Below are 15100 nucleotides of genomic sequence, written 5' to 3' on the forward strand. Positions count from 1 at the left end.
CTCATTTAAAGGAACTGTATGTGGCTGAATCTTTTGCATCTGTCTTTCCTATCTCTTTTGTTTTATTTAGTGTGATATACACAATAGCTATCACTTTTAAAGAAAAAAAATCTCTTCCGTTTCCCCCATCTCTTATTTAATGAAGAAAAGTATATTGAATGGGTTTCTGGGATCTTAAGTATGGTACCGTAGTCCACAGGGATGATAAAGGCTGTTAAGAGAACTTTTTCCAGTTGGTTCCCCTCGTTAGTAATTCACTCATTCTTCTGCCTAATCAGCCCTTTTTCGCTCCCTCCTCTTTGGAGATGGCCCGCACTCTGTCTATGGAGTGTGTACCTACTTTTACTTTAATTTGAGCACCCATTCCCGCACCTCTTTCCTTGCCTTTACACTCTATGCAGTATGTATCTCTCTAAATAAAATCTACCTTTACTCAACAGTGGCTCGCACTTGAATTCTTTCCTGCGAGAAGCCAAGGACCTGTATCTTATCCAGACTCATCCCTCTATCTCTCTTATTCATTTCATCCTGTCCTGCCTCCTCCTTGGATCTTCCTCTATCTTCAATCTTTCCTTTCCTTCTCTTCCATCAAAAATCGTCAACCACAAAACAGAATACAACTCATGTTCAGCTTACCCCCATCTAGAAAATAATCTCCCCTTGACTCTAATAGCCTTTTCTCTCCCTTTCTTTTACTACCAATTTCCTGTATGATTGATCCATTTCATTCTCTATCACATCATTTCTTCTCCTTACCTTTCCTCCCTAATCTGCTTTAATGTGAGTCCACTAAAATTACTCTCAAAAAAAGGGCACTCATGACCTCTGAGATGCCAGAGCCAATGGTTTACTTCCAGTTCTTTACACTTGACATTACTGGGAAATGTCTTTCTCCTTGAAACTGTTTATCTGGTTTCCCTGGTGCCACTTCTCTTGGTGAATGGAAATGAGAAAGAATGGAAGATGAGGAAATGGAAGCAGGAGGAACTTACATAGATAACTCTTTACTGAACCTCGGCTCCAAATGGGAGGAAAGGCAGGGTAGTTCTGGAAGGGAATGAGGGATTTAAGAGTATTTTAAGAGTTTAAAAAAAAAAATAGAATGAGAGTGACTTAAAATATCTAAGTGCTCAAGGGAAGAATTCAATATAAAAGGAGAAGATAAAGACATCTGAGGGAGAACAACTGATGGATCCAGGCTCAGAAGGCACAGGAAGTGATGGGATTCAAAGCTGGGCTGGATCAGCCTGAGGTAGAAGAGATACGGCCTTCATCAGGGTCTGCGTGAGGGGCTGGGCAAGGGGCCAGTGAGTGACCTTTTACTAGCAAGATGACTAATAAGTCTAAGTTTGTAGTTTCGGGCAGGAAATTAAAGGATCTCCTGTCCTCCGTCACAAAGTCTATTCGTTTTCATAGCTCCAGCTTCAAGCTTAGTGTGTACAATAGATACTTAAGAACTGCTTAATTAAATGAAGTTGTAGGCGGGTAAAGGGAAAATGAGCTGGGAAACACATTCATTAGGCCTGGGAAAAGAGGAACTGGGCAGATATTTAGAGCTCTACCTTTTGTGACTTTTGCCAAGTTAACTGAATTTGAATGTCTATGCTGTGCCCACCGTTGTGCTGAGCGCAATAAGCCACTGAAGGACCACTGCCAGGCTGCAGACTGTTAAGCAATACAGAGGCACTGATAATTTTGGAAGAGGAGAGGACTGTGATCAAAATCTTTTGAGATGATTCACTTTTGCAGTGGTGTCCTGATTCAACCTCGTCCGTTAGAAGTAAGACTTTGATAGCTGATTTATGTTTTAAGCACGAGGCACTTAAAATATTACCTTTCTGTCCACCCCTGTGAATCTCATATTTGTTTTATGTGAACTCTGAGCCATTTTAACAACCATTTTTTATGCAGCCTCTTCCTGAACTCGCAAAGTTGCTAAATTATGAACCCCTGGAGTAGAGGGGTGGTATCTTACTCATCTTTGTATCCCTATAGTAGGGGATATAAGGAGGCAAATCTGGTGTAAAGGAAAAGCCTCAGATTTTTAATATGATGTGGTGTGAACACTGCCATTGACTAAGTGGCCTTCCGCATTCTGTTGCCTAATCCCTTGTTTCCTGCTCCACCCAACTGGTGGGTATGATTTTAGCCATGTGCCCATTTCTGCAGCAAAGCCCAGAAGGTATTGTAGTAGCAGGTGGGGATAGGCTGCAAGACTAGAGATCTGAAGACACCTGTCCAGTGAGGTTTATGGACATGTGGACAGGTGGAGGGGCCAGGCTCTTTTTCAGGAATACTGTCAGGCTTTAAAATGGCTAGTATTGAGTCTCTGTGTATTTTCAAGGAAGATTATGAAATGTTTGCCCCAAAAGGGGTTTTATCACAGCAGCTGCATGGGCTGCCCTGTGTTCTGTAACTCATTATTCACCTGAGAGCAGGGAATTGGATTAGCTGACCTCCTGTAGCCCTCTCCAACTCCAAAATTGCGTGAAATTGGGAACAGGCTGTGCTACCCTCCTAGGATCTAAAGATAGGCCACTTCTTTCCCCAGTTTGGCTTTGGGCACTGAGGAGAGGGTGGGAAAGGTCTTAGACCATCTGGCTGATGAGAACTAAACGGCAGCTCAGACAACATTCAGCCATGTGTTTGCCTACATGCATGAAGGAATGTGATCTGCATTCAGAAAAACTGCTTGAAGTCTGAAGAAGCAGAAAGGGAGGCTAAATAAATATTCCAAACTACTACTTGCTGTAAGAGGTTAAATAACTTAGGAGACTTACTCTGGGCATCTGGCATTTGCAGCCATGTGATGCCAACAAACAAATCAACCAAGCAAAGCAACCATGGCAACAAAATGCAGTGCACAATGTGACAGAAGAGTCAGCTTCCCACTGGGCTCCAGGGCATTCCAGGCAGGTGGGAGTGGCCACTGAGGGCTTCCGTTGGGAGCTAGGACTGAGGGTAACAGCCAGAAGAGAGGGGTCAGTGGGCTGGTGGAGTCAGATGTGACCAGGAATGGAAAATGGTGTAGATGTTGTGACTATTCCAGGAAAGAGGACGGTCTGACCTGCCCTGCAGAAGGTGATAAAGAAAGTTTTGGTTCAGGAGTTCAGAGACCTAGTTTCAGAAACGCCACCCAATCACTGACGGACCTTAGGCAAGCCACTGTCCCCAACCCCTCTTCCCAAGCTTTGTAACCATCTCTAAAATGAGGATTAAATTATGTGGCCTCCATGGTCCTGTGCAGAACTAACATGAAAACAAACAAAAAGCTTCAGGCATGAGATCAGTATAAACTCTAGGACTGGGAGTGCAGTGAAAGGAATAAGACAACAGTGGGTGGAAAGACAGGAGTCAGTGAAGACAGGACCTCTATCTCAGAGACCGTATTTTCTCATTGCTAGCAGGAAATTATTTTCCTATTGTTGCTGTAACAAATCACCACAAACTCAGTGGCTTAAAACAACACAAATTTATTATCTTGCAGTTCTTGAGGCAAGAAGTCCAAAATGAGTTTCCCTGGGTTAAAATCAAGGTGTTTATAGAGCTCTGTTCCTTCTGAAGGCTCTAGGGGAGAATTGCTTCCTTGCCTTTTCCAGTTACCAGAAGCCACCCATGCTCATGGGTTCATGGCCCCTTCCTCCATCTTCAAAGCCATCGGGTAGCATCTTTCTACGTAATTTAGTTCCTCCTGTTTCTCTTTTGTGAGGACCTTTATGATGACATCGGGTCCCCTGGACAATCCAGGAAACTCTCCCCATCTCAACATGCTTAACTTAATCACATCCCCAGAGTCCATTTTGCCATATAAGGTAGCATATTCATAGGTCTCAGATATTAGGACATGGACCTCTCTTGGAGGCCATTATCCCGTCTGCCACACCCACAAACAAAACCCTCCCACAATGTCCTCCATTTCAGAGAATGGCACCCTCATCCTCCCAGCCCTCTAAGCCAGAACCTCACCAGCCATCCATGGCAATGTGATCTCCCTTGCCCTCCACCCCATATCCAATCCATCAAGTCCTGACAGTTTGGTCTCCTAAACAGCTCCCTAACATGTTTTCTCCTCAGTATCCCAAGTGCCCTAACCTTAAACTAAGTACTCACCAACATTCTCTCCTGGAGCCTTCCATCTTTTCTCTCAATGTTCACTCTGGCTTCTCCCCAGATCATACTCCACAAATGCAGCCAGAAATTTAAAAACCAATATATGGTTCATGTCGCACCTCTGCTTCCAGATACTCCTAGGTTAAAGGCCTTGTGTGACTGTATCTCTGACCATGCCATTGGCTTTGCTTTCTGCCTGTCTCTCTTACCTACTAAGCTCTACCTTCCTTATGGTTATCTGTCAGTTCTCTGAATAGGCCAAGTTTTCTGGCACCTCAGGGCCTTTGCACATGCTAATCCCACTCCCTGGAATGCCCTTGTCCATCCCTCAGCCTCTTTGCCTTTGGACTTCAGTTAATGCATTGCTTCCTCAGGGAAGTATTTCCCAACCCTAGTCCCCTCTCTTCCTCTAAGATATTAGATGCCTCCGTCAAATCTCTTCAGAGAATTCTGTACTTTTCTTTCATAATACAAACCACAGTTTGCAATTAAATATTTGTGTGATCATTTGTTAAAAGCTGTCTTTCCTTCTGTTTTATAAGCTCTAGAAAGCTGTATCTATTTTACTCACAGTTGCAATTCTGACATCTAGGATAAAGTAAGCACTGAATTAGCATTTGCTACTACACTTAATCTTAGCCAAAAGGCCGAGAAGTGATCAGTTAGTATTTGTTGAATAAATGAATAAATACAAGGTGGGGGGTGCAATACAAAGGGGTGGTTAAAAGCTCAATATCTAGAATCAGACAGATTTAATTTTAAATCATGGCTTTGCTTCTAATTAGCTACGCAATATTGGACAAGATATTTAAAACTCTGAGGCTCAGTTTCCTCATTAAATAAGGATCTTAATATCTACCTTAAAGATTTACTGGGGGGTTTAATGTAAGGATGTAGAGTGCTTGAATATATCAAGGGGGACAATAAGTGGAAGCCTTGTTATAATTACCACCAATGCAAACAAATGCCCATTGAACTCCATGCCTACTGTAATTTCCTTCTCCTGCTCCTGTGATTCTTAATGGGCAGAAGCCAACTCCAGAAGAGGTTATGGATGGCTTGGAAGTGAGAACAGTCAATTCCTGTCACTTGTCTGAAATAGGGCTTTGAGTGATAGGTTCTCAAGCTTTAGAGGACATCAGAATCACTCATGTTTAAAATGCACATTCCCAAACCCCACCTCCAGGGACTCAGAGGATTCACTGGGTCTGAGATAGTCCTTGGGAATCTGCCTTTAAAACTGCCCCTGGTGATTCTGATGCAGAGAATCCAAGAACTATACTTCGCGAAATTCTAGTATATGATTGGTCAGTAATCTGACTCAGATATCACCTCTTCCCCTAACTCCTCAGAGAGAATTGGTCCTTCATCCTCTCTGCTCCTGTAGCATTTTGCCCATATCTTAGCAGTAGCTTCTACCATATGTCTTATTTCCGAACAAGCTTGTGTGCTCCTTAAGGACAGGGACTGTGTCTTATTTATCCATGTGGCCCCTGAACCTAGCCCAGCGCCTGGCTTATAGTAAATGACACCTCACTGTTGATTTCTGCACCCCAACCTGCTATCTCTACTGTGTGTCCCATCTAAGTAACTGAAAACATTATTTACTCAGTTGCTCAGATCAAAAACTTTGGGGGTCATCCTTGATTTCTCTCTCTCTCCCTCAAGTGCTGCATCCAACCCTTCAGCAAATTTTGCTGGCCCTACTTTCAAAATGCCCAGAATCCAACCTCTTCTCACCATTTCACTGCTACACACGTTGGCCTAATACACTGGTGTCTCTTGTCTACACCACCTGATCTGCTCCTCTTGTCACTACACAGACTGTTTTCTGCACAACAGCTAAGATGAACTTTTTGTCTCTTTTCTTTTAGGATGAACTTTTAAAACATATCAGACCACATCTCTCTGCTGCACAAAGCTCCAGGGATTTCCCATTCCACTTAGAAGAAAATCCAAAGTCCTTATCATGGCCCATAGCTCCTTACCTGATGTGCACCCCCACCCAACCCCAACTCTTCTCACTCTGGCCACACTGTTTGTCTGACTGTTCTTTGGATACATCAAGCTCACTTCTGCCTCAGGGACTTTGAACTTCCCACAGGGCCAGAGAACTGTCTGATTTGCTCCCTTGCTTCATTTAGGTCTCTCAGGTCTCCCATTTCAGAGAGATCTGAAGAAGTCAGTCAACCTCCCTCACATCACCCTGTATAAATGAAAATGAACATCCCTCTTTTCTTGACCAAAGATAGTAGTTACCCCAGAAATGACAGTGGGTCAGAATGGGGTGGACATGGTCAGAACTATTTCTTCTAGTCTCTCTCTCTCTCTTTTTTGAAGTCTTTTTTTTTTTTAATGAATGGACTTGAGAATCCGTTTTTTGTTTGTTTGTTTGTTTGTTTGTTTTAAGGGTAGGTAAGTAGGTTTATTTATTTATTTAATTCTAATGGAGGGACTAGGGATTGAATCCAGGACTTCATGCATGCTAAGCATGCACCTTACCACTTGATCTGTACCCTCCCCAACTCCTACTCTCTTAACTGGTTTTGGGCCCAAGCCATGTATTTCTACCTTCCTGTCCTTATCTGACTGCATGTAACACAGAGTTAATGAGCTAGCATAGACTTCTAGGTTGAAGATAACTAGGTCAACTTCAGGACTGGGAGGAATAACAGCAATCACCCATGGGGTTTTCTGCATGTTTTTCTTGCTTAGCAGCTCTGTCTTGATAATCCTGAACACAGACATATTTTAAATCCTTGTTTTCACAGGACTTCTTGGGCCTACTTTATATGCTGAAGTTGGAGACATCATGAAAGTTCACTTTAAGAATAAGGCAGACAAGCCCTTAAGCATCCATCCTCAAGGAATTAAGTACAGTAAATTCTCAGAAGGTAAGAGGAATTTAATATCCTTCTGATGAGGGAAAATGTACAACTCTTTACCACCAGTGCCAAACATTCAAAACCATGTTAGAGAAATCTCCTTTCCTGCAACTGGTAATTATAAAAATGATTGCTTTTATAGATTTCAGAGAGGAAAATGAAAAAGTTATGGAGTCATCTAGACCTCAGTTTTTTTGCTAGCTTCTTATTTTTTAAAAGTTGCATGGGCAAGTTACCTAATTCTGAATTCTAATAAGTTCACCTGCAAAATGAGAATGGTGATGCCTATATTGTTAGATGGATTAAGGTGGCGGTCTGCAGAATTTTCTGTGAAGAGCCAGGCTGCAAATATTTTGGGCTTTGTGAGCCGTGGAATCTCTGTTTCAACTACTCAACTCTACCTTTTAGTACAGAAACAGGGATAGATGGTATATAAATAGATGAGCATGGCTGTGTCCCAATAAAACTTTATTTTAAAAAACAGGCTGCTGGCTAGATTTGGCCCACGAGCCATAGTTTGAAATACTGACATAAGATTAGCCTGACATAGGGCTAGCCTGGCACAAAGATGATACTTAATAAGTGATATTTTGTGGTGGTTGTGGTGATAGTAGTAGGGAAAGGAATATTAAAGGTTTGGACATAGTGAAGTGATTAAGAACATAAGCTTTGAAGGAAGATTTAGGCTCAAATTCCAGCTTTACAATTTCTGGTTCTGTGATCTTAGCATTTCTGAGCCTCATTTTTCTCATCTATAAAATGGGAATGGTTATACCCACTCTATCAGATTTCTTTGAGGACCAAATGTGATGACTTAGGTAATGTACTAAACATGGTTCCTGGAACCTGGTAAGCCCTGAATAAATGATGACAGTGATAATGATGATAATGATGACAATGATGGTGAAGATCACCATGATGGTGATAAAGTGACCACATCAGCCACAGGACAGTAAGTGCCTGTTGTTGATATTGTTCTGATTATTTCCATTATGTTGATGTTTCAGACCACAATATGCAGATGGAGTTCTGTTAGGAATTGATGTAAGAAAATTATATCCGTATTGTAATAGATATTGGTATAATAACATTTAAAGGTATAATAAACTTCAGACCTTCGATGATTCACAAATCATTTTTTCCCACGTGTTTCAGCCATTATACCTTTGAAGAGAAGAATTAAGTAGGACAGTGGTTTACAATGTAGGTTCTGGAACTAGATTCCTGGTACAAATCCTGACTCAGACACTTATTAGCTATGTGACTTTTAGAAAGTTACTTAACATCTCTGTGCTTCATCATTCTCATCTGTAAAAGGGGGATGATAATCATACCTACTTCATATAGGTTTGTTGTCATGAAATCTTAGAACAATGCCTAGCATACAATAGGCACTTGATAAATATTAGCTATGACAGTAAAGGTAATTCTTCAATCAAAATGTTTCCAAACTATGTTATATGTCAATTACATCTCAATTAAAAAATTAAAAATATGTCCAAATAATTTAATATTTATCTGAGAATATATGGATTAGAAAGTGGCCTTTACATGTATTATTTCCTATGTAAATTGTTATCAAACCCATTCTGACAAGGTATAGATGACTGACAATAAGTCAATGAACTAACCTCCCCAGGACTATTAGCATTATCATTTAATCTTTGGCTTGAGGGAAAACAATAAAGCAGTAACTGTGAAATTCCAGGCATCTTAAAGATCCAATTTGGCAAGACTCTGGGTGAGGCAGCATGCAGTGACACAGTGAACAACCGTTTAACCTATTTATGAGGATTCCAGATGGCTGCTTCGGGAATTCAGCAATGTCATGCATGAAGGGGTAATCTTCAAAATGTCCCATGCAGGTTCTATTTCAAATGTTGGAGGAGGTAGGTGCTGAGGACTTTGTACCCCAGCGAAGCTGTTTGCACAATGAATGAACCTTGCAACATTATCCCCCTTCCTTCTCTGTTTATTTGTCCCTACACTGCCCTACAGCCAGAATAATTTGTGAGCAGTTGTTGAAAATGCTCCCACCACTTCCACTGGCCACCTGGTTATTGCCCCTGGTTGCATGAGTCTGAGAAAGGTAAATACAGATTGATGAGGAAAGTCAAATGTTATCTTGGAAATGAGATGCAAATCTAGTATATAGATTAAAACTGTCTTTAGTGGTAAAAAAATAATAATAATAATAACAATTAAAAGTAAAACAAGCCTTCCATTCATTTTATTGTGCCTCCTGTTAAAATAAAACATTCCTATCTTCATGTCTGACATTCACCCTTGCTCACAGCTTCCTATGATTTGAACAATTTTTTCAGGAGTGGAGATAAACTAACTACATGCTGAGTCAGCTACACGAGAATCCAGATTCCTTTATCTCAGAGGTAGATATTTGAAAGCTAGTCAGCTAACTTTCTTATCCGGGAATTAATCCTTGAGCCCCACCACAAATTTAGAATAGAAGAGAAAAACAGCCATGGAAAGAATGCTGGCTTTGGAGCCAGAATGACCTGGATCTGAACCCTACGTTAACCAGGGAAATTTCCTTTACCTCTAACCCTCAGTTTTATATCTATAAAATGGGGATAGCAATTTCACTCATCTAAAGTTATTGCAAGGATTAGTCATAATATATGTAAAGTTTCTGGCATGTAGTTGCACACAATAATGATGGCTGTTGTTGCTATAGTTATTTCATGGCTATTTATAGTGCAGGCACTAAATTTTGTTTCCAGAAGCTTAGATTGAATGAAGGCCTTGGCCTTAGATAGTGCTCATCATTTTATTTCTACTCTAATGAAATAAAACTCTACTAGAACTGAGATGACAAAATAAACTAAAATTGCATAGAAAACTTCAGTTATCCAGAGCATATAAGAGTCATTTTGAAAAATTATGTATTCTGGATAGTTTGAGGTTTACTTTCTCAAGTGTAAGATATTTTCATTAAGTCACTTTGGCTATAAATCTTTCTAAATGTTATACTTACCCAGATTTTTTTAAAACAGAATATGAGTAAAATGCTAATCCCTTTCTAAACCATTACTTCAAGTCTACTATGAGATTTTTAAAATATTCACAAACATTAGAATTGTGTGCAATCTAAGAGTAAACAGACTCTAAATGAAGGCTCACATTGTTAGCTATGGTACTGCCTACAGGTAAAGACCCTGAGCTTTCATTCATGGATTTTATAACTTTTATTTTGGTTTTCCGGGAACCTTGTTGCTTTTTTAATTCTTGGTTATGCATTAGTTAGGAGATGATTGGAAATCTGAGTTCTGGCCAGAAAGATGTTACTGTTTTTAGTGTGGAAGTCTCATACTGGCTTTTTACCCATAAATTGGCAGTTTCATTATGAGTAACACACACAAAATTAGTTCTATAACATCCAGCTGTCTGCTGATAAGCCAACTCTCTGAATGAATGAATGAATGAATGAGTGAATGAATGAATTTTCCACCAGAGATTGTTCTTTGCACCTAAGTATCGCCAAATTCTCTTTATGAAAACTCAGTCTTCTAGGTTTTTCCAAACATCCCAATGCTTGACACAATGCAGTCAATTACATTTTTCACTTTGCATCTGAATATTCTCACCTTATTTAGACACTCATTTGAGTATACAATAAATATCTGAAACAAATTATAAGGGCTAATACATTAATTCTCAGAAATCTAAAAACTGTGAACTCTCCTTTGAAAGAGACTTGCATGCCCTGTGCAATGAAACCAGGCTCTTTACAAAGCATCGGCACTCTAATTTGCCCACTGCCTAAATTATAGCTTTTAAAAGAATGTTCTGAATCTGTGAATGCACACTGAAGCATTCACTAAGTTTTTTAAATGGAGAGGAAAAAAAAAGCTGTCCAAAAAAAGTAAGTAACAAGGGAGAAGTTCACAAACAAGCATCCTAATGGGTGACCAAAATGGCTCTTTATGGAACTTCACTTTTCCAAAGCTTGAACGTTCCATTTTACATTTGGAAAAAAAAATCCTGAGAGCCTTTTGGCAAATAATTAGTTCATGATGACAAGAGTAAACAAATTACAAAGCTACGGACTGAGCAGGAAGTGAACAGAATTGAGAAAATATAAATTGAAGGGCTGCCCTTGTGTAAAGAATTTATTCTAGCAAGAGGCTGAACAAGAATTTTTTGTGCTCTAGCATAATAGTCTTTCCTGTCCATTTATCCTCTTTTCAGTTGAGTTTTAATTTTAATTTTTTATTTAATTTATTAATTATTAAAGTATAGCTTATTTACAATGTTGTGTTAGTTTCAAGTGTAGACCAAAATGGTTCAGTTTGTCTATCTATGGATAGATATATATCTACATATGGATAGACATACTGTTTTTCAGATTCTTTTTCATTATAGGTTATTACAAGATATTGAATATAGTTCCTGTGCTGTAGAGTAGGTCTTTGTTTATCTAATATATATATATATATATGCATTTATTAATCCCAAACCCCGTATTTATCCCTCCCTACCCCCTTTCTCCTTTGGCAACCATAAGTTTGTTTTCTATGTCTACAAGTTGATTTCTGTTTTGTAAATAAGTTCATTTGTATCATTTTTTTAGATTCCCCATGTAGTGATATCATATGATGTTTGTCTTTCTCTGACTTAACTTCATTTAGTATGAAAATGTCTAGGCCCATTCATATGGCTGCAAATGGCATTATTTCATTCTTTTTATGGCTGAGTAGTATGCCATTATATATATATATATCTTCTTTATCCAATCATCAGTCAGTGGACATTTAGGTTGCTTCCATGTCTTGGCTACTGTAAATAGTGCTGCTGTGAACATGGGGGATGCACGCGTCTTTTCAAATTACAGTTTTCTCTGGATATATGTCCAGGAGTGGGATTGCTGGATCATATGGAGACTATTTTTAGTTTTTTAAGGAACCTCCATACAGTTCTCCATAGTGGCTGCACCAATTTACATTCTCACCAACAGCATAGGAGGGTTCCCTTTTCTCCACACCCTCTCCAATATTTATTATTTGTAGACTTTTTGATGATGGCCATTCTGACTGGTGTGAGGTGATACCTCATTGTAGTTTTGATTTTCATTTTTCTGATAATTAGTGAGTTGAGCACCTTGTCATGTGCCTGTTGGCCATCTGCATGTCTACTTTGGAGAAATTTCTATTTAGGTCTTCTGCCCATTCTTCAATTGGGTTGTTTGGTGTTTTTGATATTGAGTATGCACTGCTTGTATATTTTAGAAATTAATCCCTTGTCAGTCGTATTATTTGCAAATATTTTCTCCCATTCTGTAGGTAGTTTTTTCATTTTGTTGGTGGCTTCCTTTGCTGTGCTAAATTTTTTAAGTTTAATTAGGTCCCATTTGTTTATTTTTGCTTTTATTTCCATTGCTCTAGGACATGGATCCAAAAAAATATTCTTGTGACTTATGTCAGAGTTTTCTGCCTATTTAACTTTTTATTTTGATTACAGAGTCAAAATCAGATTTGCCAAAAACGTATTTCATAAATACTCTCTCTAAATAATGATTTATATTTCACATTTCATGTTATATAGTTTGTAAAATCAAAGATACAACATGCTTGTTTTATTCTAGACAAAAGGTAAAATAAAATACTTTAAAGTGAAAAGAATAAAGGCTTTGATAAAATTATCGCCAAACTATCTCATTAGTAATCCTTACTCAGTATATAATCACAGAATTTATCCCTTTATGCAAACCTATTTGTTTCAAGATGCCCATAATTCACTTTTTAGTAGTATAGTAAACAATTGAAATTACTCATTTAATTATTTGAAATTTATATTTAACTAACATATGAATGTGAAATGCTCAGTAATTTACTCTGGTAAATTAGGTGGACATTAAAAACCACTGTGTTCATATAAACCTGTATATGAAATTCTGACCATTTAAAAATAAGTTTGATATTGTTGGACAACCAGTTACACTACTATATCTAGCATGTGTTAGAGCCTCTTAAGTGATTCTTGGATAATTATATTGGTTGGTCTCATTACAGATGAACAATGTGTTCTGACTGGGGCTTCTCCATTGAGATGGCCCTAGAAGAAATCTAGAAGTGAAATCCATCTCAATTAGCGCACCAGCCTGTCGCCTATTATTAACTGGGTTGTCAGCCCTGCAAGGTCTCAGGCTGTCTTCTTTACGTTTGTGCCCTGGCACCTAACACAGAGTCTGGAACATAGACGAATGACGAAGATGATAATCATTACTGAACAAAATTAAGGGACTGAGGACTAGACTAGAAAGTAGAGACTATGTGATTTTCCCTGTGCTTGGAAACATTAATTTTGCTGATGATTGTGAGCATTTACCTAATCTTGTTGCCAGTTTTCACCCCCTTTAGAATAAATGCATTAGCCTTTCTCACATGTGTCAAGAGAACTTAAGAACACTTAATTGATCTCAAAGCTAGATGATGTTTCTTCTAGCTAGAATATTCTAGAATAAAAATTTAATCCCATAAATGTTGCCTTCAGATGTCTTCACTCTTAGATATGTTTATCATTTAGAGGCAGAGGGAGTATGTAAGATGAAGGCAGCAGGAAAACAGATAAAATTAAGGCGTATTGGGTTGATGGATACAAACTACTATATATCAAATAGATAAGCAATAAGGACCTACTGTACAGCACAGGGAATTGTACCCATTATTTTGTAATGACCTAAAATGGGGTAGAATCTTCAAAAATACTGAATCACTATGCTGTATGCCTGGAACTAACATAATATTGTAAACCAATTATACTTTAACTTAAAAAACCCAGAAACGAATAAATGTTACATGAAAAAAAAAGAACACTTAAGATATATCACATCAGAAGTAAAATATAAATCAAAGAGGCTATATCAATTATAAAATGGCTGGGAAAGAAAATAGACAAAATACTAAAGTGCATTACCACAGGTTACCTGAACACTGGTTACGTGCCAGACATTTTACATATACTTTTCAGTTCTCATAACCCATCAAAAGTGACAATAATATTGCTAGAAAGTGAGAATATTATCTTAAGTTATGTATAAGAAAACTGAGGCTAAATGGGAGGTTAAGGAACTTTCTCAAATTCACACAGTTAGCAAGTGGTACAAGCAAGAAATTTCATTTTTGGCTTCCAAATTCACATACTTTCTCCCACAGTCTAGCAGGAGAAAGTATCGTCAGTGATATAATTTCATAAATACTTAATTATAGTATCACCAGAATTTTAATTAAATATTTGTGAAATTACATGATCTATATAGGAGATTAGGGAATGAGTAAACTGACATTTACAATGACATCTAAAATATGAGCATGCACTTAGCCAGAGAAAGACAGGAAGAACTTTGAAAATTGTTTCTCACCCTAGAAGGAATATCACACTTTGTCCTACTGAGAGCTTATGAACGCCATTTTCTACTATAGGAACTCCTATTATGACAGTTGGAACAGTGGAAGCATTGCGTCCAGTAACATCACTTTTTAACATGAGGCCATAAAGCATGAAGCATTGAATAAGGGCCATTGTGCTTGATTCAGGATAGCCCTAATCAGCAACTCGCCATGCAAGTTCCAGTCAATAGACAAGTTCGACCTAAGAGGACAACTCTCCTTATCGGTCCTGTTTGTGCTTTGCTATCAAAGCTATTTTGCAACTCTCTAGAGATAATCCTTCCTGTTTGTTAGCAAAGACGCTTCCTTATAAACTCTTTTTTTTTTCTTTTTGATGTAGACTGGAATAATTTTATTACTCACAGGAAGTTATTTCAGCTTTTAACTCAGCTCCTGATTATTTTAACACTCAAAACCTTTTTATCAACAGAGTGAACGTTCAGCTTATCAAATATTGGTGAGCAGTGTCAAAAAGATATCTTTTGTTGGGGGCGGGAATATACAACAGAGTCCCACGTTAAGCTTTTCACTAGCACAAGGGTCACAAACTCAGATGCCTAGAAAAGCCAGGAAGGTAATTCAATTAAAAAAAAATTGAGTCCAGTAGGGACTGGTGAACAGATAGGCACTATCCTATCTGAAGGGGGCAGGCAGGACCCAGATCCAGTCAAATTCCAAGCAGGAATTTGATCCAATGTC

The 15100-nt window shown here is 38.5% G+C and overlaps 1 protein-coding gene across 1 annotated transcript in view; it reads left to right on the forward strand.

Moving 5' to 3' along the window:
• The window catches only part of F5 (coagulation factor V), a 63721-nt gene that overhangs the window by 4873 nt on the left and 43748 nt on the right, over positions 1 to 15100 (forward strand). Inside the window, exon 3 of the mRNA XM_014556032.2 lies at positions 6882 to 7004. Coding sequence (XP_014411518.2) covers positions 6882 to 7004 — 123 coding nt within the window. The remainder of the gene's footprint in view (positions 1 to 6881; positions 7005 to 15100) is intronic.

Source organism: Camelus ferus, chromosome 21 (assembly GCF_009834535.1).
Source record: "Camelus ferus isolate YT-003-E chromosome 21, BCGSAC_Cfer_1.0, whole genome shotgun sequence".
Taxonomy (NCBI): domain Eukaryota; kingdom Metazoa; phylum Chordata; class Mammalia; order Artiodactyla; family Camelidae; genus Camelus; species Camelus ferus.